The sequence below is a fragment of the Trachurus japonicus genome, chromosome 21 (genome assembly GCF_045865225.1).
Source record: "Trachurus japonicus isolate A0001 chromosome 21, Traja_1.0".
NCBI lineage: Eukaryota > Metazoa > Chordata > Actinopteri > Carangiformes > Carangidae > Trachurus > Trachurus japonicus.
The window spans coordinates 15,767,113-15,792,191 of record NC_140927.1 but is presented as its reverse complement, the minus strand read 5'-3'; the positions used below and the strand labels follow the sequence as shown (position 1 = coordinate 15,792,191).

At 43.7% G+C, this 25,079-nt stretch overlaps 1 protein-coding gene across 12 annotated transcripts in view; it reads right to left on the bottom strand.

Moving 5' to 3' along the window:
* fmnl2a (formin-like 2a) overlaps positions 1 to 25,079 on the bottom strand; it is a 51,767-nt gene that overhangs the window by 2,072 nt on the left and 24,616 nt on the right. Inside the window, exons 4-28 of one of the 12 annotated variants that reach the window (XR_015034589.1) lie at positions 23,022 to 23,098; positions 20,091 to 20,174; positions 18,917 to 19,072; positions 15,310 to 15,418; positions 15,004 to 15,080; positions 14,093 to 14,186; positions 12,585 to 12,659; positions 11,183 to 11,293; positions 10,701 to 10,850; positions 10,176 to 10,277; positions 9,709 to 10,030; positions 9,286 to 9,483; positions 8,586 to 8,606; positions 7,630 to 7,754; positions 7,342 to 7,544; positions 6,764 to 6,998; positions 6,569 to 6,637; positions 6,398 to 6,478; positions 6,157 to 6,286; positions 5,230 to 5,393; positions 5,006 to 5,107; positions 4,038 to 4,133; positions 3,475 to 3,598; positions 1,967 to 2,089; positions 343 to 442 (exon numbers count right to left, since the gene is read on the bottom strand). Coding sequence is in view for 11 of the 12 variants with exons in the window: in XM_085764723.1 (XP_085620849.1) it covers positions 343 to 442; positions 3,244 to 3,267; positions 3,475 to 3,598; positions 4,038 to 4,133; positions 5,006 to 5,107; positions 5,230 to 5,393; positions 6,157 to 6,286; positions 6,398 to 6,478; positions 6,569 to 6,637; positions 6,764 to 6,998; positions 7,342 to 7,544; positions 7,630 to 7,754; positions 8,586 to 8,606; positions 9,286 to 9,483; positions 9,709 to 10,030; positions 10,176 to 10,277; positions 10,701 to 10,850; positions 11,183 to 11,293; positions 12,585 to 12,659; positions 14,093 to 14,186; positions 15,004 to 15,080; positions 15,310 to 15,418; positions 18,917 to 19,072; positions 20,091 to 20,174; positions 23,022 to 23,098 (3,029 nt within the window). In the remaining variant the exon portion in view is untranslated. Of the gene's footprint in view, positions 1 to 342; positions 443 to 1,966; positions 2,090 to 3,243; positions 3,268 to 3,474; positions 3,599 to 4,037; positions 4,134 to 5,005; positions 5,108 to 5,229; positions 5,394 to 6,156; positions 6,287 to 6,397; positions 6,479 to 6,568; positions 6,638 to 6,763; positions 6,999 to 7,341; positions 7,545 to 7,629; positions 7,755 to 8,585; positions 8,607 to 9,285; positions 9,484 to 9,708; positions 10,031 to 10,175; positions 10,278 to 10,700; positions 10,851 to 11,182; positions 11,294 to 12,584; positions 12,660 to 14,092; positions 14,187 to 15,003; positions 15,081 to 15,309; positions 15,419 to 18,916; positions 19,073 to 20,090; positions 20,175 to 23,021; positions 23,099 to 25,079 lie in introns of all 12 variants that reach the window. The other 11 variants (XM_085764731.1, XM_085764723.1, XM_085764727.1 and 8 more) reach the window with 11 other exon arrangements.

The following is a 25,079-nucleotide window of genomic DNA, read 5'->3' as shown; positions in this document are numbered from 1 at the left end:
TAGTGCTGGTAGCCTGTCTTTCAAAGCAGCATGAGGTCTACACTGGGAAAAAAAAAAGGCCCTCAGGTGAGCTGTCTCTGAGTATTACCACTGAGACCAGCAGCAGGGTTTGAGCTGGGTTTGAGCTCTGCCAGAAATATAGAAAATCTGAAATGACTAATAAAAAGGTGAGGCAACTACTGCAGTGTAACCTTTTTTTTTTTGTTGCATAAGGCACCTAAATATACTGTTATTAAGCAGATATAATGAGGAGAAAACAAAGGGACAGGTAGGTGAATGCTGAGTGAACCCTAAGTGAAAAGACAGTAAAAACAGGAAGGGAGGTAATAAAGAGATGCTTGCCAGGTTTGGGACACATCCACCACTACAGAGGAGCTACTGGAGGAGTTCCTTACCCTCGAGTAGACATTGGGAAATTTAGTAATATTATTCTTCTTTAGGGCTAGATAAAGAGAAGACAACATGAAGGTTAAAATGGAGGAGGAGGAGACTGACCAGAGCCAGAGTCAGCCCAACATTTTCACACTGGCTTTGCACAGAGAGAGAGAGACAGCGCTGCGAGAGCAAAGCAGAATGGCAGCAGGCTGCACGGAGGGACTGGGCCAGAGTGGGGAGAGAAGGGGGAGAGAGCTGGAGGATGTTAACTGGTTCAACTGGCAGGAAGGAGGATAGACTGGGGTGGGAAAGGATCAAAGCTTATATTGGATTTTTTTTTCTGTTGCTAAACTCAGACTGCTTTGCAGAGTGGCTACCAGCAGGAAAGACAACAAGCCTGTTTCAAACTTCCAGTACAGAGCGAATGTGAACTGAGAAAGAAATAAACACAGTTCCAGGACACAGCAGCATTATGGTCAACAGGCTCTTCACCAAAACAAAACAAAACAAAAAAAAACTAACAAAGCGTGCATGCATGCGGTCACATGCAGTCAGCTGAATACGGATGAATTAGCATCAAAACAAGTGGTTAGTTAGTAACGCAAAGACTGCAAGTGTAGAGACAGACTGCTGTAATGCGAAAGGTTATTTATGTGCAGGCATCATGCAGTGGGTTAGAGAGCCTGCCAGGCAGCACAGGGTCGTGTGACAGGGAGGTGGACTGTCGGCAGATGGCAGGATCACGCATGTGGGCGAAGTGGGGGAGAGCAGGGGGGGTGCATTGTGTTGGGGGGGGGGGGGGGGGGGGGTGAAGCGATCGCCGTGCAAGAAGCTGGATCAACAGCAGCAATGAGAAGTGATAATGAACACATTCATTTCTGATGAAAACATTGAGTGAAACACACAGAAACAGCAACGTATAATGCCACAGGTACTCAAACATCAAAACATCAGCCAACACCTGCCATGGCGACGGTGATACGCTTGTATATACACTTGTGTACATTTACAAGACGGCACTGCAGAATGTTTGGTGCTACTGATCAAATTGGATCGTTAAATTTGAATCAAATCAGAGATGAACTCCACTCACAAGTTTGTAAATACATTTTCAGTACACCACCACTAGATGGCAGCACCCAGTTGAACATTTCTGTTCCCGGACACGACAGAAAGTAGCTCCGCCACTTAAAGTCTGACAGTGCAGGTGGGTTTTGACCTTGGAGGCAGTTTTACTCTGTGACATTATGGTTTGCCATGGTTGATAAAACAATAACGATGAATGAGGATTGTCACACTTTTCATGCAATTGTGCAGAGAAAACCGTTACCCCGACACCTTGTCATGCTCAGGGAGGGAGAGGACATGTGAACACACACACACACACACACACACACACAAACAACACATGCACTCAGGACATGTGTTCCTGTCTCCAAAACCATGAGAGATCCCGGCTCGGTGCACATGCACAGGTCTGGAGTGTGAGAGTGTGAGAGTGTCACGGTTAAAAGAGGAGGAGTGTGAAGAGGCATGCATAAGGGGGGAGGAGAGAAAAGACATAAAGAAGAGAACATTTTGTTCCAGCAACCTTTGAGAAGAGAGAGAGTAGTTCTATAAGCTTAGTAATGGTACTCCTCATTGAGGGCGGGCTCGCAGAAGAACCGAGAGCCGCGCTTGGCTGTGCGGGCGGTAAAGGGCACTGTCTTCAGCACTGCATTGAGAACAACAGGGACAACAGCCAGGACAAGACAAGACAAACACAATATAAGAAAAGCAGATTCCTACAGGGGGTTAAGCACTGGTTAGCACTAAGCAAATACCGGACAACAGCATCAGGAGGGGCCGGGTGAACAACGTCTTCAACGGTGTTTGACAGAGGAATCAAGAGGCCCAACAGGCAGCTGGTGAACTGAAATGACTCTTAGCGTTATTTATGTTGCCATAAATGTCGTCTGGCTTTCTTTGTAAAAAAAAAAAAAAAAAAAAAATCTAACAAAGTTTTACTGCTGCAAAGATTTGGATCAATCTGAATTTCAGCTGCCAGGGGGCGTTAACTAAACTTATTCCCATGGTTAGTGGTGGAAGAAGCACTGAGAGACATCAGTGAAAAGTAGCAACATCACACTGAACAAAAATATTCCCTCACAAGTTAAAGTATAGTATCAAAAATGTAGAACTATTACATAACAGACTAATTATGAATAAAAGATTCTTGCGAGTGTTTTACTATTATATATGGCTAAAGCAACACGCGAATAGCAATTTACTGTTGTAGATGGAGCTGAGTGTACCTACTTTGAAAACAATTTACTAGAACAATACCTTTTATTAGCACACCATGTGCTTTGAATGTAAAATCATATTTTAGTAAGTAAATTGTATGTATTGTATATATGAGTCAGTATCACTATCTGTGGATACACCTGCTGAAATTCTTTTTTTTTATGTTAAAATGTCCCACGTAGTGTATATCCCTCCTTAGAATTACAAACATCTGAATATATATATTAGGAAAATACACATTTATTAGCTTTATTTACTCAAATATCAAATGCAAATATCAGCCTAAGGATCAGTCAGTTAATATTGACTCTGGATGTCAGATATTTATACATTTTCATGAAATGATTGAAATATAATATATAATATTGACGGGTACCTCTTCAATTACAGCACCTCGATAAATGTACTCGGCTACTTTCCACCACTGCCCATGGGTTTTCATTTCTCATTCGTTAATGTTCTAGCAGCTAGTCACAACCCGGCCCAGTCTATGTACAGATGGTGTTACAAAGCAATGACAGAGCAGATACAGATCTGGATTAGCGGGACTGTCAGTGCATGTTTGTACTCATTAGGCAATACCTTCAGTTCTCAAACATCTGACAGCTGAATTTTAAAAGAGCCACAGTCATTGTGTTAGTTGCTTTAAAGTCCCTTTGTTAAAGACTGAATGTACAGCGCAGAAGAGAACCTTCATGCAGAGCACCCTGTATGTGTATGTGTATGTGTATGTGTCTGTAAGTGTGTGTGTTTGTGTGTGTGTGTGTGTGTGTGTGTGCGTGGTCACACACAGGCAGGCCCAGGTGACGTTACCTGTGATGATGTCCTCAATTGCTCCGTCTTTGCCTTCGTAGACGTGGCGGCTGTCCTTCACCTGTTTCCTCCTGAGCTCTTGGATCAGCTCCTGCTGCTGCCGTTTGTTCTTATGGGATGGAGACTGAGGAAGACAGACAGACACACACACACAGGGGAAGACACCATTCAACATCTGTTAACATCTGTTAGCAAGTCTCTGAGTATATGATTCTCCCACCCATTATATTCTTTTCTTTGGCTCCACTTCATGCCAGCATTTGTGCACGTCTGAGTTAACTGAACCATTTGAAGAATTAGAGTCACTGATCCTGAGTTAATGTGATGTCACTCAGCAGGTGTCGAGACAGTAGAACCAGATACAGATATACTCGACGGGCAGTAGGTGCTGAACTAATCCTGTGATCAGAAGTCTGGAGGAAGAGAGGATGAAGCGGGAAGGGGAGGAAGTGGAGCCGGCTTACCTTCTGGTCGGTGTGATCCACTGTGGCCTCCTGCCCTAGAAAGGTGTGTAGGGAGGGAGGGGGGGTAAGAAGTGTGTGTGTGTGGGGGGGGGGACTCACCTTCTGGTCTTCCTCCATCATGGCCTCTTGTTCTAGAAGTTTCTCCATCATAATCTGCTCCTGTCTCTTTCTTTGCTCGTTGTCCTCTTCTGCTTGCTGCAGAGATACATATTCATGTCATGTACACAGACACCAATAGCTTAAATATACAACCACTGTGTTGTCCCATATGCATATGCACCATACAGTATGTACATTTATTAAATTCCTACATGTAAAATATGTTTTTATTCAATATAAATAGACAACATGTCAAAGTTATAGAGTTTTATAGTTGAGTTATATAGTTTTTTTCTACTATATATAAATATATACAGTATATACACACCCACAGTACTCCATGTATGTTAGAAACAAATATCATCAAGTGACATATGGCATCCCTCTTGATATGTGGACATGTATCATCTATTACATTTCTGAGTGGGGTTGTCACTATAGCAGAAACCTCTCTACAGTTTGGACTGGATTCAGCAGTCAGCTTGAATATTCTGTGCAAACTGAGGCGGTACTCCAGTGCTACGAGCAGTTTGGAGCGGTAAAGAAGACAAAGTGGTTCACTAAACAGAGCTGACACACAGCTGTCGTGGAAGGACCACAGCTGAAAACAGTCAAACACTTCCAGACAGTGTTGAACTGAATCCAAGGTCATGTAAATGTGTTGATCAATCTGCTGATTTGAGTGAAATATGAAGTTATTTATTTACAAAGAGGCAATAATCATCATCCAAACACCAGTGCAACATGGTTCAGAAATGTAATGTGTGATTGCATTTCATCTGAAAATTTTGTGACATAACTTCACAGATGGACGGTGGGCGCTGACAGAAAAGCATTTCAAAAACTGTTTTACATCTCCACACTGACGTCTAGTGCTAAAGAGCTGGAAAGGTGTGTGCGCGTGTGTGTGTGGGAGGGGTCTTCTACTGGTTTTGTGTGGCTGTGTGAGAGACTGGTATAGAACTCACCCTGTAAGCTTTAACAAACCGCACAAACACAGGGAAGAAGACGGAGGGCGGTGTGGTTTTGGAGTTCTCCCCGAAGAATTTCACGGCTTCGTCGAAGGCGTCCTTTCAAAACCAGACAGAGGATTAACATTCAGACGACTGTTTAACAGACAAGAGGGAGAAAGAAAACAACTGAAGGAAGGCAGGGGTGCCGTGGCAAAGTAGAGGCGCGCTCATCATGTTACCTGCGCGATCTTGGCATCGTCCTGCAGCTTCTTCAGTTTGCTCTCGTTGTGTGCGATGAAGTCTTTGAGCATGGTGTTGTGGCCGTGCATGCTGTACTCCCTTCTGGTCAACTCCATGCCCCGCTGCAGCTCCTTAACGTCCAGCAGCACATTCTCCAGTGAGACTGTGAGCACATGGAGACGTATGAGCACAGAGGAAACCCCACACACACTACTGCACTGAATCAAACACTGGTACTGAATAATATCAACATGTGATAGACAAATTAACAAAAACAGCTTAAAGGTGTACAGAAAAGAAAACTGAATTTGAGCCCACTCTGGATCATAAAATTAATGTGATAACTCATCTTTCAGACGATGTAGGCCAAACTTTGTGCAAAATTCTATTTTTGAGTAAATCCGGGATGAAAGTGTGTATTTTTTTTTCGCATTGGATAATGCAGGCGCATGGATTATACGTCAGCCTGTACACGATTCACCAGCCACTGATATTGGATCCGTCATCCGTCATTCAAACGTCTGAGACACACACACACGGAGCTCGGTCTTGCCCCAAGCTTTGAATATCCCGCCCGCTCCATAACGACCAATCAAATTCGTTTTCCTTACCCGGGTAAACTCGTGTTGCAGCTCGTGACAACTCGGCGCGACAAACAGGACAAACGGCCATTTCTGTACAGCTTTAAACTGAATCTCCAAAAGATGCACAAGGATTTGTCTACGAGTCATTAATGGGTTGAATCTAACATGTACCAGAATCAGAATCTAGTTCACTGCCAAGTAGGATTTCAACATAAATGATAATAAAAAGATACAATATTTATAGTAAAAATGTGAAGAAATATTACTGAAAAAAAATAAAAATAAAAAAAATAAAAAAAGGTATACATGTATGAACCGATACCCCTTCACTGTGTGACTCACCCGCTGCAGCTTTCTCAACATAATGCAGCTCATTGTAGAAAAGAGCAACCTGCGTGTATTTATCCTTCACCACATTGGCTATGTAGTGTAACAATGTTATCTTGCGGTCCGTCGACTTGGTGTCAAGCAGCTGCAAGTAAAGAAAGAAGAGAAATCAGAAGTGCAGAAAGCACGTACAGAGGGGGGCGGGTGGGTGGGTGGTGGATGATTTTAAAGGCAGCAGGAAACAATTTCAACCTACCAGGTCTAAACTCTGCAGCTTGAATCCGTACACTGCTCCTCTTTTGCTGCTGTTCATGTAGTTTCCAAGCGCTAAGATAATCTGCAGAACAGCAACGAGCACGGATGTGAAAAAGGAAACCACACATGGGTTCGACATTACGTTCGGTCCGAATGTGACCGGTTTAAATACCTCCAGAATTTTCTTTAGCTTCTGTGACGACTTGATGGACACCGATGCTGCGATGACTGCATGAAGTTGCTGTGGGGAAACAGAGCAAGTCCAATTCAGTGGTTATAAAACCAGAAACCAGCATTAATAACAATACTAAGAATCTTTAACAGCCTTTCTTGTTTTGCAATTTAATGCCAATTGTCCAAAACTCACTGGTGTGAGCATCTGAATGCTCTCGTAGAAGTTGCCGATGAAGGCCATGATGGTCATCTTCTGCATGAGCCGCTCGATCTTGCTGAACTGCATCATGAAGCGGTCCTCGTCCGTCAGGCTTTCCAGTGGCTTGCGCTCCTTCTCGAACTGACGCAGGATTTTAATCTCGTTCTCTGTGGGCTGGAAGCGCATCAGACACTCCACAAAGTCCACCGGCAGCGTCCGCAGGTCGAACCTGGACAACAGTAAAACAGAGGAGGGTGGAGGCACGTACAGTATGTCAGACAACCGAAAGTCAAAGTTAAACACACATGATACAACAACGTATGGTTCAGGTCTTGAACAAAAGTTTTTTTTAAATGACCATTGATCATCTCATTTATTTGAACTATTAAATGCCCCATTATTCCAAAATATAATCTGTAATTCATGGCTAGTGTATTGTAGACCAACATTTAACAGATGCCAGTGTATAGGACACTCAAAACAAGTGTCTCATTAGGCAAAAAGACTTGTAAGAAATCATGGTAGAACACCAGGGGGATTGCTGATGATGCTTTTATTTTGAAGGGGCTTACATCTGAATGGCCTTGCAGATCTCTTCAGGCGTCTTGCCGACTTTCCTCAGTGTGATGGCCAGGTTCTTTGACCTGTTGGAGTCCAGCAGCGACACCTTGTTGGGCCCCTTCTGGATGACCTTCTGCTTGCTCACGGTGAGGTCCATGGGCGCGCCCTGGGCTTTCGTCTTGAACATCTCCTCGAACTCGTCCACGTTCAAGTCCTGAAAGACGGCCGCAAATAAATCAGTTTGTGTCCCGTTTCCATGGGAACGAGGCCAGGCGGGCGCGTTACTCGGCCGAACTCACCTCGAGTATCCTCTCGTCGTCGATCTCGTTGAAGACGGTGCCGTTGATCTGGTTTGGTTTCAGGGCCACCCAGTTGAAGACGGGCATACGGAACTTGGTCTTGATGGGTTTCTTGATCTTAACAGCTACACGGGACACAGTCGAGTTAGCACAGCGATTCCTTTCATCAAATATCAGGAAACGCACATTCACATAACGCGTGCAGGTCAGAGGGTGGATGGGTATCTGGGATGTGTGACAGACATGGATATGACTCCCCATCTCCCTGTCTGACCCCTAAAAACACACAATCACACTTTGCTTTGATATTTTTTCCTCTAAGCAGAGTGAAGCCTCCATGTGGGACAGGAGTATGACGCCAAATGATATATCCTGACGGTAAATGGTGCATGAGGTGGAGGATTTCCTGCCTGGCCAAGTAACAGACTATTTATCAGAGAGATTAAAACTATTTGTGGCCACTTGGCCTGATTTGTTGAAGCTGAATACTGAGACGGCGCCCGGCTTCACCACACAGACAAGGTGTCAGCAGGGACAGAGAGATAACGCTGCCTTCAGAAAGATAAACAGCATTCCAGCTTCGCCTATCACTTTCTGTCATCAGCAGCAGGTTAGTGTGTCTCAGCCTGCAACAAACTCTTTGAGATGCGGTGATACCTCACACACACACACACACACACACAGAGACACACACACAACCACAACACTACAGCAAGAGCAAGGCGTGAAGGTAAAATCATGCAAAAAGTGTGAAATCTGGTATTTTTTTCTTTTTGTCGTGTAAAATGTTTTACAGGAGGTCGCTCTAAGAAACTGTTGTTCTGGTGTTTTCAGCTGGGATTCGAAGACTTAAAATACCGTTTTCAACACTTGTGGGGGAGAAGGGGAACACTGGGGGGCGGGGTGGGGAGGGGGGAGGGAGGGAGGAAACAACAAACATAACAGGCAGAACCTACAGAAAAGTTTGATGGGTCCCTCTGGTTGGCAGAGAAAAAAAGAATCAAGTAAAAGTCATTAAGAAACCAGCAGTTAGTGAGAAAACACACACACGCACACACAACGCAGTAAAAAAAATAAAAAGACTATGCTTTCAAAATAAAATAAAAAATAAAGTAAAGCATTGAGAGGAGTAACTGATATCACTGGGTTGCGTTCCTGTGTTTTCTGATTTAAATGTTTGAAGCTTCTCAGTGAGGATGTTATCTTTTCGACACATTCATTCACGCTTACACACAGGTATGTAGAAATGTACACCCCTTTGTATATTAGGCATAAACTTCAGGTTCATCTGGTTACAGAAGGGTCTAATCTGATTTAGTTACTAACCAGTTGTCATCATCTGAGCAGAAAATATCTGACATTTTTACCATCATTTTCAGATAAATAAAATATAGATACTGGTCTATAAGAAGGCTTTTATTGTGAAGCAGCTGCAGAAAGTGCTCATTTGCACTGGAGAAGAGTAGTTACAATACAGCTGAATTTCCTCACAGCTCTAGCAAAGCAAAAAAAAAAAAAAAAGCTGCTGCGGGAGTTACTGTCATTTTGATGTCTGTTGATGTCTGTTGTTCCAAAGAAGCTGCTATGCCCATTATAGTTCACATAACTCACTACTACTATATTGCACATTCACCTACTCACACGTGATGACCTTACCTGCCAACCCAGAGTTCATGATGACGGTGGGTGTTCCACAGCCGGGCAGTGGGGGGGCCATGGGGGGAGGTGGAGGAGGCAGAGGGACGGAGATTTCTGAGGCTGGGCCGGGCGGTGGAGGGGGAGGTGGTGGAGGCGGCGGAGGAGGTGGGGGGGCTGCGGCTGCCGCTGGAACGGCTGACGACGGTCCATTTGGCACTGGGAGAGAGGAGAGGTGAGGTGGTTAGCTCCATATCCTGAGCTGCATGTCAGTCATGTTTCAGTTTGACAGAGTTTTAATTAACTACATTTACCGTTCAGCTCAGTTCTTAGCAACTAGTTTCATCTTACAGACAAAATCTGTATAATCCATTCTATCTCCTTTTTGTATTTCATGATCAACTGTTTCATATGCTAATATACTGTACAAATATTAAAACCTACATGTACTGTTAGCCGGCAGTGGAGGGGGTGGAGGAGGCGGTGGAGGTGGAGCAGGCACACCCGCTACAGTTCCTACATGGTTTGGACCGACAGCTCCACCATTTCCTGCCGTCACGGCACCCGGCAAACCCTCTATGGCGGCGGGCGGCGAGGCCAGGATGGAGATGTCACCGTCTTTCTTCTTGTGGATCTTGATGGTGCCCTGCTTCTCCAGCTCGTGGATCTTCTTCTCCAGGTTACTTTGTCGTTGGATGGCCTCATCCTTCTCCTTCAACATCTGCCGCAGTGAGTGGACCTGGGAGCTGGTGTCTTTGTAGACTTCCTGTGTGGGGAAGAGACACACACAAGGAAGGCGGGATTGTTGACACATTAGAGGAACCAGGACATCAAACTGTTCTAATACATACAGTACAGAATAAAGCTCATATTTGTCATTATCATTAAACATGTGTAGACTTGATACTGACCCTGATGGAGTCAAGCTCCTTGTTCCTTTGCATCAGCTGCTTCTCCAGCTCCACGATCTTGGACATGGCCTCGTTCTCCATGTCCTGTAGCTTCTCTGTCATCTATAGGAACAACAGCCGAGAGGAAGAGGTCACACGGTGACATGAACTCATTGTGATGACAGCTTCCATAACTCAATATGTGCAAATGATCCAGCACAGCAGAATGCAAGGCATTTAATATGTAGATTTCAAAAACACTTAAAAGTTATGAATGTTAGAAAAGCGTGTTCACATATAATGTGTCCTGTGCCACCTGACTGTTAAGTACAAGTAATAGATCATCGTAAATCCCATGCTGAGGGGTCACCACATGATAACAAGCTGGTGTGACAGGAGCCTCACACAGACTGCTGCGCACCCTGTCAATTTACTGTGCCATCAGCATCCTGACATGCTGGATTCCTTTTGTGAGAGAAGACGAATGGGACTAAGGGGTCGGTTTTATGGATTTTTGAGTGGAATCAATAGTCGAGGTTCTCTCACATGTGACATGTTCTCCTCCAGCTCCTCCACCCGCTCCAGGGCAGCGTTTTTGGTCTCGGCATCCTCCAGGAGGGCTCCCACATCGAAGACGTTATCCAAGTATGCCTGGATTTGAACCTGCAGCTTATCGCTTTCTGTGTGCTTTAATTTCTGGAAAACACACACAAAAAAAAAGAGAGGTGGTGTGACAATCAGAGCGTGGCAGTCAGGGAGCGGGGAAGATATCCATTTTTTCAGCTGACTGCATGAGGCCGACATCTCAGACTCTGAGGCCGCCATCAATCTCACCCTCTGCAGCGAGTCAAGACATGAGGATTTACAGAACTCACTGATTTTTTTTTCTGAAGTAATGGAAAAGCCATTATTGACTACTTTTCTGCGGCTGCTGTCTCAGGACTGTCATAATGACAACCTACTGTATACTGATTATTACGAGCACATTGTTCTGTCCACTTTTCCTGCTGTGCTCCGTCTCAACTCACGTCTAAGTAGTCGTCCAGACACAGCTTGGTAAAGTCGTACTGTAGATGAACCCTGAAGTTCATGTCCTCCACTGAGTGCACCACAATGTTGATGAACTGCATACAGGCCACCTGTAAATGAATGGAAAAAGAAATGTTGATGAAAGAGGATACACAGTATATTACATAGGCTTTTCTTAACATTCTCGGAAAACCTTTTGTGCACATCATCAGATGTAAATCAAAAAAATGAATAAAAAAATGTTTTATGGCCCTGAGATCTCAACAAACTGCTGAAAAAAGCAAGGTAAGACTTGTTAATGAACAAATTAATGGCAGGCTGAGGTTTTTCTGCAACAGCCTGGGACTTGTTTGAAATATTTTTATGTTCATTATCACATCTGTTGGCTTTTAATATCTCATCCCCTGAAACCTGGTGTAAATCCGCATGATTGTGCTTAGGTAGCTGGCAGAGAAGCTTATCTGGCAGATTAAAATGATCCAAGAAAACAAATGAACAAAATCAGCCAGTTCAACTGCATTGACTGCAAAAACAGATCAAGGGGGAACACACAAATGCACACACTTCTCCTGACACTGACAAAGGCTTAATGAACTCCCTGTAAGAAGCTCAGTTGTGTCGTGCGACATGGCGGCTTTGACAAAGTCTGTTTGCTTTCGTGCTGGTGTCAGACGACGACTTGTCACAGAGGTCCCACTCAAAGTCCTATTGAAGATTTGTTTGAACACAGCATCTGTTGGTTTAAGCTCAAACAAACACACACATGCACACAGTGTGTCCCCCCTATCAATTAGATCACTTAAATGGATGCACACACTGGATAAAAATCATATGGAAGTTGGCTCTTTTCTCCACAGTGTCAATAAATCCTTATCTGGCTGATTAGCATTACTCAGCCTTGAAGCAGCGGACTTGACTCAGCTTCCTCACTTAAAGGCCACTCCAGTTTGATGTACAGCACTACATCTGTAGCTCTTTACTGTAATGGGAACAACTTGAGTGACACCCAGAGTCCTGCAAATGTGCATCATAAAACTGGAAGCAATGTCTGTGTTTCTAACCACCTAGAAACTCCTCATTCATGTTTTTATTTCCTCAGGGTTGAAGTATTGCAGGTCTCTGTGCATAAACCTGTAGATTACAGCTGCTGTGACACTACAGGGCTCTCAGCACTTGACAGTGATGAAAAATTAACAGCAAACACCTTCACTATTCTTGAGACCGAAAAGGCTCAAAAGCCGTCCGCAGTTTGCCGAAGTGTGATGTGGGCTTTTCGAGGGAGTAAAGCACACATCACACAATCAATAGTTGTTCGGAGTGTGTGTGTGTGTGTGTGTGTGTGTGTGTGTGTGTGTGTGTGTGTGTGTGTGTGTGTGTGTGTTTGTTTGAGTGCGTACATACCATGAAGTCAATGTTATTATCCTCGTTCTTGAAATACTCCATCAGCCTCTCAAACCGCTGTTCCTCCACACAAACCTGCAAAACAAACCACACGACACCGGATTAGAAAGAAGTCGAGGTAGAGAGAGGAAGACACAGTGATTATTCAAGTCAGTTAATTACCGATTTGGCACCCACACCACCAACCTGTTGTTATTTTTCTATTGATTGAATTATAATTGCGAGTTAAGCTTTATTTCTGTGCTTCCTGACTGTGAACAGTTGAAACAAGCATGAGCTTCAGAAGCAAAGTCAAGGGTTGTGTGTTGGATGCATGAAGTGCTGACAAAACGCAGAGCAGCTCTGTATCCGTGTGACCCTTTAATCTTCAAACTTTATTAGCATTGCTCTGTCACAAACACTTCACATTATCACCAGTAGAGGAAAATAAAAAGTTAGGGACATGAGCCACTAATACGTTTCAGTTTTCTGCGTGATAATTACTATGATCTAGTTATTCATTCATGACCTGCTGCTGAATCCTTCTTTTATTTAATAAACAGCTCACACAGTGCATCTGTGTCCAATATTAGCTGTGGATGCGACTTTCCCTGCCAGTAAAACCCTACTTGAACTAGAATTTGGGAGACACAGAAGAACAGAGGCAGAGATAAAAGACAGGGAGAGGAGATGTTCTGCTGCTCAGACAGTTCATGCGGAGGGCAATGAGGGATATGGAGCATGATAAAGAATTGAGAAGGAGAAAGTGGAGGGGTGTGCTACCCAAAAAAAAAAGAAAAGAAAAACCTCTGAATAACGCCCAGAGCCTCAGCCTGCAGCCCCCTCATGTAATTTCTGCTACAGGAAATCAAAGTCATTTGGCAAACTCAGTCTAATAACATTACATCTTCAAGTGTCACTTTGCATCCTTGCATTGTTCCAGCAGCCTTCACTATCACAACCATTTCTCAGCCCTCATCTCATTAGACCAGCTACGTTCTCCCTAAGACTTATTCTCCCCCTAATGCCAATGCCGCTGAGAGCAACACTCAATATTTCATTCAGGGGTGTAAATATTGCATTAACTGCAGTCGGCCCATGTTTGCGGGCCGTATGCTACAAAGTGGGGCTGCTGTTAGCGCCCACTCCATCATAAACCTCCCACTCTTTTCTCCGGCAGCCAGGATACCTCATCCAGACAGGCGAGGGTCAGGCGAGGCTGTCTGTTACATTTGTCTCTCTACCGTCCTGAGCTTTGATGTGTCGGCCAAATCCAGTTAACACGCGCACGCATAACTATTTTCTCTGGAGGTTCTACTGTGTTAGGAGGCTAAAACTGGCCCCTGTGATCTGTTGACAAAGAGCTCATTCCTTGATGCTGTTGCTCTGCAGCAGTTGAGCAGTGAGATCTGCTGGTCTCACATCTGCCGGAGGAGCATTCCTCCAGGGCTGAGTCACTGTTTTGAAACACAGTCGAAATGTAATGGTACATCAGACCCCCGATTCCTCTCTCTCCGTGTAGCTCCTACCTCCTTAAAGTTGTCGAATGCAGAGAGAATAATTTCGTGGCCTCCTCTCACGAGACAAACTGCCGCCAGGAGCTCCAAGACCAGAGCTTTAGTTCTGTAAAACAGGGGGAAAATAAGAAGCAAGAGCAGTTGGTAAATGACAAGTGTCAGTGCAGCAGCAAACACGTACTTAAACGAGGAGCAAACAATGTGGAAAACAGTGAAATTTCCGACCAATGCTGAAACATACAATATTTATTACAATCGCTGCCCTTTCAATATTTTGAATATTGAATTACACAGTCAGACTGATGTTATGCGGTCTGAGAAAAGTTTTGTAAAATGAAAAAATAAGCTCCACATTTTCATCTTTTAATCCACTGGATTAAAAAACTGGTATAAAATACTAATACTTCAGGTCTAATCCGTGTGTGTGTGTGTGTGTGTGTGTGTGAGAGTTGGAGCACAAAGAACAGAGACATCCTGTGCATCCTGGTTCATCCATGCAGGATTTCTCTGTCTGGATGAGACAATATGTGACAGGTGATGTGAAGTGGTTTCACCTCCACTTTTGAAGAAATCTTTTGGCCTCGAGCAATGAAGTAGACACACACCCAAATGCACACACACACACACACACACACACGCACACGGTGAGCAACTGGAGTGGCCTGACGTATGTCAGGATGAATGTGCCCCTGAGCGACGAGGACACTCAGTCTGGATCAGACTGTGCAGGTTCACTGATACCAATGTCCCACTCTGAATGTACCATTTTGAATTTGGCTCTGTGTTGGTACAACATTTGGATTTGTTAAGCTCTAAATCAAACACATATTTTTACTGATTCTTTGGACACCTGGCTGTGTCAGAGTCATTTCCTTAGGTGTTTTTATTCTCACAGTTATTCTTGACTTGAGGTTTGAACTTACCTGGGGTTTTTATTGTTGAGACTTAGTGCAATTTCATTCACAGCATGTGGGTGTGACATGACCATGTTGAAGCCATACTGGAAGATGAAAAACAAATGAGAGGGAGAGAGATGGAGACACGTAAGATAATTACCAGAGAACAAGAGCCACTGAATGAACAAGAGGTGCATTTTCCCCATAATAAATGATATATGAAGAACAAGCAGTAGAGCAAATTGAACTGAGGTCACAGTTAGATGAGTGTGCTTCAGTCCAGAGGGACATGGAGTCTGTGTGGACGCCTCGAGGAGAGTGCAGGGGACTGACCTGGTAGTTCATGATGGCACGCAGGCACATGATGCAGACGTGGACGTCGTCTTTCTTACAGACCAGTCTGGAGTTTTTCAGTGTCCGCCGGCTGGGCAGAGTGTTACAACTGCAACATTACACAAAAACAATTGAGTGAAAAGAGGAAAGAGGCGGCTGTTTCACTCCAGAAAGTGCCAGGGTCTACGAGCATCTAAACACCAACAGGAAAACAAATGCCATTAGTGAATAGCGTCGTCACACACCATCTCCTTTTCATGAGGAGGCTATTAAACCGCCACGCCACCTTACATCAACACGCACAAAGGCCATATAATCTACAGCCTCGCCAGGGGCAGCAGGATGCCCTCTTTTCAATTGTTTTAATTTAACAGCCTTCTCAAAGATATTAAACTTACACCTAGCACAATAGAAGCCGGTCATTTGCATGCAGCACGGTGATTGTGCAGCTTTATGTGAACAAAAACAAGGCCTTTCTTCCTGGTGCAGCTCCCACAATGAGAGAAATGCTGGAGCAGCACTATTACCGAATAATATGCGGAGCCGGTCAGAGCAAAACAGTTTATTTTCAGACTGTTGTCACGAGGTTCAATTACCAGCCCGAGTTCTGGGGGAAAATGTGCCTTCAGGCTACTGATAGACACGCTGATTCGTGTCAGCTCCCATGCCTGAAGGCGTGACTTCTCTGAGTCACAACACAGTGAGTGTGTCTGTGTGGAAAAAGGCAAGGGCAAGGAAGAGGCAGCAGTTTTAGGACAAAGACGTTAAGTTAATCTTTAATTACAAAAGTTCACGCTATATAGTTTAACTTCCTGCCTTGAAAATGTTGTGTTTGTGCTCAAACCAGTGTACGTCTACAATCTATACAAATCTATCTTTGTATTTGTGCGTATTTTACATGTGTTCCGCAGGTTGTGGCGTCGACCAGCAAAACAAGTTCCCTGACACAGTCGATTGGCGAGACTCTTTCTGACAGAACGCAGCAGAGGAAAACAATCTGAAAGGATTTTCTGTCGCAGGCTCGATACTTTTCCTCTCCTGACCAATTAACATCCAGACTGAGGTGTGGCACAATCTGGAGGAAATGATTTAGACAAGTTCCTCCTTATCACGCACCAAATCAATGATAAATGATTACATCACACAGGCAACATGTGATACCCCGCTTCGACTTGTCTGACATTGCACAATTGAACTTTTAATTGACACATTAAAAAAAAGTCATACATTAAAAGTATGAGAAGTTCAACAAACATTACAAAAAGACAATAAGCTAGGCAGAGTTTAAAGTTGAACCTTGAGAGCCAAAATGGTGGGTTGAAGAGATTCCAAAATATTCAAGTGGATAGAAATGACAGTAGGCGCGACTTTCCTAAGGTAAAAGAGACAATTGTCAAATTGTATTATCAAACTGAATGTGTCCATTGAGACAATATATATCAAATGCACTATGGACTGAGTAAAAATAACAGCAGATTAGTTTTAATCAATGGTAACACCACACAATATCAAACACTAAGACTACAACTACACACTATGAAATACAGACAAACACAGCTATGGACTTCTAGCCAACTCCATGTAACTCCACAGGCATACCGTCTTATATGAGAGCACTTTGGACAGGTCACTGTGCTTGGTGTCCTTCAAGAGGGCAGTTCAAAGAAGAAACATACAAGTCTTAATTTGAAATCCATTTGTCAGGGTTCACATTATTCTAACTCAAGGTAAATCTACGGAGTGATAAAGATTCTGTATGATGGACAATTGGATATTTAAGAATTATTAAACCAGATTACCAGAACAGAACAAAATGCCTCATAATTTATGTGACATCTCTTATTAAGTAGGGAAACATGATGATGTATCCAAAATACAGAAGATTTTTCAAGTATATCTAATCTATCTGCACTGCTTGTAGCCTAGAGTTGAGCTTTTACAGGGCTTTTGCAGAAACTAGGCTAGGCTTCTCCTCCGAATGGCATTTAGGGAGCCACGCAAGCAGCACACAGGCACAGAGGCAAGAACAATGAATGCAGAAAAATCCATTTGCTCCAAGGAAAGGAGAACTCAGTCTCAAGCGAGGGAGGGGAGGCTGACAGTACAAATAATTCACATCCCCGACACAGACAGCGGGACAAATAAACTGGGCAGCACTAGCAGGGAGGTATAAAGTACAATGGAGGGGAAGGAGGGGGGGGGGGGTTGTGTACGTGTGTGCATGTGTGTGTCTTGACTATAGCAGTATGTGTCTGGACGGGGCTGAAGGGGGAGCGGGGGTGGTTGAGGCTGCAGAAAGCTGACTGTGAGCCAGGAGAGCGAAGCTGAGACCTGCCTGCTGTCGAAGATTGGCAGACAGAAGAGCAGATGACTACGGGCGAACACCAGGACAGAACAGAAGAAACAGTCAGCCTCAATGAAGACACTCTGACCTGTTACACATGCTGCACATGCTCCAGAGGTGACACGAGGGAAACATCTGGAGGCAGCACACGCTTACATGCAATGTGAATTACCAGTGAATGATCATTTTACAGTTTTCATATGGGCAAATATAGCTGTTTGACAGGACTAAGGCTATCAGTTAAAGCTCTGCCAACAAACAAGAGATAAATAGAGTAAAAGTAACAATTAAATAAACATATTGTTCAGTTGTCTTGGGTATTACATAATTTACTGTACAGATTATAACTATTATAAACTCTATTGGTGTAATTCAGTAATTTCAACATTTTTGATGCACTGCACTTAATGGATAAGCTTGAAATACAAAGGACATCAGTTATGGTCTGATTGTGTCGTGACAATTGAAGTAACTGAAATATGGGGGAACAGTAGAGTGAAAACATGTTTTTTTCCTGTGGTGCATCTACTCATGTATTATGTATAACATGTATTTTGAGAAAAGAAAACAACTTAAAACAATGAATACAGAATTATCAGACTATCATAAGCCAAGGATCTCATATTAAGAAGACATGTGCCATATTGAATCAATAGTGCTCTTTGTGTACAATGTCTTCATGTTAACCTCTTCAAACAAACGGATTGGAGGTCACTAAAGTCAGCGCTGAAACATCAATGGAATGACAGGGAGGATTAGACAAATAATGCACGACTGAATGGGATTTGTGCTGCAGAGCATATATTAGAGCACATATTAGCATGGGCTTATGAATTAACTGCTGTGAAATACTGTGTGAACAGGATTTGGAGTTCAAATGCTCTGTTTGGTTTTCATAAAAACATCACAGAAAAAAAAAAAGATTTATTCCATAAAAGGAGATCTTTCCTTCTTCCTGCCATCATCTGTCACAGACAAAATAACTGTCTGTCATGTGTCATAATCATGTGCAAAACTGGCCTGAATCTGACAATCTGAAAACTCCAGACTAATGGTATTTGCATGCTGCTGCAGAAATGTGTCTTAAGCCAGTCTTACAGACCTCATGACCACACAAAGGGTCTCCTGTGGCATCATATGAAATGTGTGACTTCTCAAAATAATCACAGTACAATCACATTGCTCCTTAAAAATCAGACAAATACATGTGGTTAAGATGGGATCTTTTTAACCATCACTGGTAGTTGTGTGTGGCTATCGTACCGTAACGTGGAATGTCGGCCGGCACGTGTGATGCCGTTCCCAGTGATGGGGGACGGCAGGGTGCTTCCTCCATGCAGGTCTTCTATGGAGCGGCTCCAGGCCTTAGACTTATCCATCACAGCCTCAGGGTTATTCTCCAAAGCGTCTCCATCAAACCTGTCGTAGAAGCAACACATTAACTTCATCTGCTTTGCTGAACACAGACTCCTACATGTCAGAACATACAGGTGAAAATAAACTTTATTTGAAACATTGCATAAGTAAAACAGTCTCTGGCACACATGCTACCTAGCTAAACTCTCCTTGCCAGTCATCAAAGCACCTTCACCATCAACCAGTGACCAAGCTAACCAGCCTGGCTAAGCTAATGTGGCTAAACTTAGCTCACCAGCTGTCATCACTTATTCTACATCCACCAATAAACTAAGCATGCTAGCAAGCCATAAAAAACTATAGCATAGTGTTAGCTAGATGTTTATTTATGACACCTAACACCATAAAATATAAAGCGTAAAAATACATGTCTAGATAGATATTATGAGCCAACTCAATATACCATACTGTATGTTAGAATATTATATACAGCATGAAATTTCAGCTTCTCTGTAAATATGGTTGGTAAGCAAGAGGGTTCGTGTTTTGTTGTAGTTGGCGGAGAGTTGGGAAAGAGCTGCCAGTTACAGCATACCTGTTATGATCTATTTCAGTTTTTAGACTGGTGGTTTCCATGACTTCTATGCTGGTGCTGCCGCAGTGGTAATGGGTAAACACAGTTACGACTAACCATTCATAATGTGAACGGACCATAATAACATATGGTGAAAAGGGGGTGGGGGGTGGAGGATTAAAAATTTAACTGCGTGGCTCTTTGGCCCTGTACAGGGACTTTGTGACTGACTAATAATCACACTGTCAGTCCATGAATAGAAGCCTATGATTGGTATAATGCACAGTGCCAATGTGTCAGCAACGGGCCCTGAGTGACTCAGTGTTTCTGACGACCAGGCAACAGCAGCGGCAGCGGTGGTGGTGGTGGTGGTGGTGCTAGTACTGGTGGTGCTTGCGCTGTGTGGTGATGCATCAGCGGCCGTGCAGAATGGCAGCATTGTGTTGGTTGTCAGCTCTGCATATAGACTGAAGTGGTAAAGAGAGAAAAGAGCTGGTAGTGACTTACGTGACGGCATACTGTGCAAATGAAAGATACTCCACCAGCACGTCCAGGCCTTTGTTCTCTTCATTCAGGAACTCTCTCACCCACCTGAGGAGAGACGGAAACATGGTCAACTCAATAAAGTTTGAGTAGATAAACTTTCATTAAAAAATAACTTTAAGAGCAGAAAAAACTCCCCTCGCTAGCTCTGGAAAAAAGCTGAGGTGTTGACAGTGCAGCTTCAAAAAATGATCAATGAAACATTCACATTTCACAACAATAACAATATTTAAATACACACATAAAAAAGGAGTCATGAGCCTGATGTTATGATAACATAAGGATTTCTTTTGAAATGTTTCTGTGTATAGTATGTGACGTGTCATTTCTTTTGCAGGTTGACCATATCTGACCTTGGTCTAAAAAATGTTCCCAGATTATTCTCCTTCGAATTTCTCCCTCTTTGCCAAGAAGAATTGTAATGACCCGTTTGTCAGACTTCAAAGGTTCCGGGCTCAGAGCAGCAAACATCACATCACACATGCATGCTCAGGCATCCACACACACACATAAACACAATCTCATTACTGAGTCTGCCTCTTTTCTATCTGCCTTTTTCTACCACACACACACACACACACACACACACACAGTATAGTTACTAACTCTGATAAAGACAAGCCTCCTGAATGATCAAAAGCCCATTCTCACCTTCCTTATGGGCACTGAAGTGGGCCACCCATTCAGTCCTCCGTGTGCATTCATTTTGTATTCTGCACAGAAAAGCCATGCTTTTCACAGGAAAACTCCTGCTACCTTTGGCATGTTTCTGTTCTCACTCCATATTCATGAGCAGTGTGTGAACTGAGGACATTTTTATTTAATTGCATCCTAGGGAAGGTGCCATGTCTGTTTTATTGAAGCCCCCACTCCTTCGATAGGCCTGATCGCTTGGGGATTAGAGAAATTAGCAGGCCGTAAACATAATGACACAGGTAGGTTTTTGAGTGGCACTGCACTGATGGAGACGCAGGTTTTAACTGCTTTAAAAATATACTAGCTGCTTCTTTGTTAGCTCCCCTGTGGTGCAACTGCATGGGAGCAAGCAAGACTAACGAGAGCGTCCAGTAAGGCGCTGCCTAGTGGGGCCCCTGTGTTTTAAAAAAAGGGCTTGGAGGTGTGGCCTTGTCAGACCACATGGTAATCATTACCCCAGGACACTAACTAACAATCCTCCCATTCACCACATGTTGTTGGCCACTGAGTAACATGTGAGGATCAGGCAGGGAGCTGGGGTTAGCATCATCACTGCGCCAACAGGGACAATCTGCCCATTATACACAGTTTACATGACAGATCCATTTCTCTTGTTTCACCACTGAAAAGAAGCAGTAATCATTCACTGTCTGAGCGGGTGCCATCTTGCTCCCTCACCTCTCCTCCCCCCCGCCCTCTCCCTATCCCTCTGCCATTATGGTAATGCCTCATTGTCTAATCTAGATTAGGTCGATCATTAATGTAATCTAGTTTACCGAGATAAGGTCACTAAAAAAAGAGTTAATCCTAACTTAACAGTGCCCCCGCCGCTCAGGCAGATGGATGCCGTCTCTGGCTGTGGTTGGAGTTTATTTTGGTTTGAGGAGCAGCATCTGATCAGCGTGTAAACAGTGAGTGGGCGTGTGTGAGACCGAGTTGTCAGGAACATGAGATGATTTAAGAATTTCTGTGAGAGTTAGGTAAAGTAATGTGTGAGTGGGAGGGATCGAGAAAGAGAAAAACAGGGGAGTCTGAGGGACACATCAGATAACAAGTGTGTATGGCTGCATTTCAGATCTTGTGATGCTTGTGTAACTAGTGTGTGTTTTTGCATCTGCTGCCTGTCACAACAGTTTGCCGCCAGCGGATGCTCTCATCATCTCTGCTGCTTCCTGTCCTTGACAGCGTCTCTATCTACTCACGGTCTCCTGTGATTGCCCACCTATGACCCCCTGCCCCTCCAGCCACACTCATGAACACACACAATCCAATTCAAATCCAATCATTTGAAAATAAAATCTATTCCTCACAGACTTCCTCTGGAGTAAATTATAAAGAAGCACTTTTTTCACATATGAAGTGGTACGACCCAAGAAACGGTAGAAAGACTGTAACGAGTCATCGATTACAAACTCTTAGGTTAGATTTATTTTAATGGATTTAACTAAGATGAGAATATTTTACGCAACTGTATTCTAAACCAATTAGAAATACTATCTTTTTTGTAAAATGTATATGAATCATAAATTAAATACATTTTTTAATAATTTAGGAATTGCCTTGATAAATGAGACCACTAAGGCCACATAATCATGCTAAACCAATCCATTGTAGTCTTTAGCTATCAGGGTCTCTAATCACCCAAACAGGCCTTGTGATCTCGGCCGAGACAAAACAAGACACATCTCTGTATGACTCTCATTGAGATATTGATCTTTCATTGAAGCTGACTAAACAGCACAGGATCAATATCAGCGGCAGCAGGTTCAGGCTTGTTATATGCTAGAATGGAATACCTTGCATGACAGAAGAATACAGAAGCGATTTTATCTGTGGCGATATCATGATGTCTTTAGTAACATCTACAATAATACCTCTCCAGAGTGGCAGACTGAAACACTCGTGTATCAAGTGGTGCAGCTGAGCCACTACAAGAAAAATGTGTTTTTCTTCTTCCAGGGGCCGTTCATGTGTCAGCCGCGCAGAACAATCAATCGATTCAACTTTCCTCCATCGCCACATGGCTTTCTGTGTAATATTAGGCCAGAGCGTGGAGATGAATGGGGGATGGTGGTGGTTAGTGTCAGCGTCTGCGTCTCCGGGTGTCTGGAATGCCAGACTTTTCCCCCTGAATCTAATATAACCAGGTCCAGGACATTCAACACTACACAAGCTTCACACAATCCTGCAGTGACTCACCCTATATGATTGGTCCGTAACGAAATTTCCAGTTCTCTCAGGACTTGGGTGGACTCCTGAACCCTCCGTCTGAATTTCTGAGGAAGGAAAGAAGGGGCGAGTTAATATTTCATCCCAACACTGGAACTGTAAATCGTCAAGTGGTAGCACAGAGATGTTTTTGGCTGGAGAAAACTTTTTTTCTGACAAAGAGGTCGGATAAACAGGCAAAGACGCAACCACAGTGACATTTAAATGCGAAATTAGGAAAGTCCTGCTCTGATTAAAAACTAAGAAACTCAAAGCTGGGATCGGGTTGTTCTCGTATGATTTTTTAATGGACCTTTTACTTGCCAAAAACAATTCAACAGGCTGGGAGTGAAGGCGAGCTGACTCACTGGAAACTGTCAATATGGAGTAGCTTCTGTTATCTTGTTTTCTCATGTTTACTCTACGTGTAGCAGAAATCCCTCCTGGGCACAGCGCGATAAAATCAAATAACCTAATTGATCACCTCTCAAGCCCTCTCAGGACACCAGGCAAACACACAAGTACACATATACACATTCTTGGTCGTGTTACTGTGGCTACAGTCACGAGAAAAGAGATGCTGGAGCAACGTGCATGAAGGTGTGACTGATACTAAACATTAGAATAAAGAACAAAAGCAGGCTCCTCTTTGATTTCGTCGTATGACAAGAGATGATCAGCAAAATCAAAGACAAAAACAAAATGGCCCTTCAGGCTGGAGCTAAATCTAACTTATCTTTTAAAATACTGTTGTTTGATAGTGATACAAAGGCTAGTTGCTAGTATTTTAACATTGGTTTCAACACCTTCAAATGTGCCTGTGGCTAACCAAACAAACTCACCACTAGAATGGCAGACAATTAGCAAAAGGCACTTTGATATTCAATTGATAATTTGTTAAGCAGAAACAGCAGAAATTCTCAAGTTCAAGCTTCTCAAACGAGAACATTTGTTGCTTTCAACAACAATTTAATGTCTCTGTTTTGGACTGTCAGGAAACATTTTCCCTCCTGACATGTAATAAACCAAACATCCCATTGATTAGGTTGGATAACAATTAATTGTGGAAAATTTAGTTTTCTGCGGTTTTATTAAGAGTTGTTGAAGAGAAGAGAAGAGAAGAGAAGAGAAGAGAAGAGAAGAGAAGAGAAGAGAAGAGAAGAGAAGAGAAGAGAAGAGAAGAGAAGAGAAGAGAAGAGAAGAGAAGAGAAGAGAAGAGAAGAGAAGAGGTCCGAGTATCCACCCAGGGTTGGAGGGCCGGGTCACTTTCCATGATGTGTTTGTATCAGGGAGGAAACAGAGCTCAGCCCTGTGTTAACCTATTATTAACATTCACAGAGAAGAGAGCTGTTCCCAGAGCAAGGGTCTCGCTCTCTCTCCCTCTCTCTCTGCAGCCTGTGTCTTTGGGCTTGGGCGGTGTGTGTTTGGCACATGAGAAGATGAGAAACAGAGTGTTTTTATTAGGGAGGAGCCCTTTGTGTGTTTGTGTGGAAAGCAGAGCATATTTAGGGATACTGCGCAGGCTCCCAGAGGCTAACCCCCTCCTCTCCTCCTCCTACTTCTTCTTCTTCTTCCTCTTCTTCTTCTTCTCCCACCAAATGCCCTACACTCCACACTTTAAGTACTACCAGCTGCATCACCGAGAGCAGGGAAAGAGAGGAGAGAGAGAGGAGCCGACAGTGGGGAGAAAGGGTGAGGACATGTGGGGAAAGGAGAAAAAGAGGAGGAGACAGGGGACGGAGCAGTGAAAGGGGAAAGTAAGAGCAGGGAGACAGACAGGACTGAGAGTGTGGAGGAGGGAAGAGAAAAGTGAGATTTTGGGGAGTGTGAGCTCAGGAGGGGTCATCCTGGAAACAAATCAATGGCTGATACATTCTTGGGGACTAGTTGGACTGGAGCTCTTCCTCCTTGGCTGCCTATTGGCTGGGAGCTGCCCAGAGGAATGCACCGGAGCCTGCCTATGGAAAGCAGAGGCAATGACCTCCAGCTCTCACAGTGGCACAATTGTTTGAGTTTGAAGAAAAGGGGGATGGAGCAGGAATGTAGGAA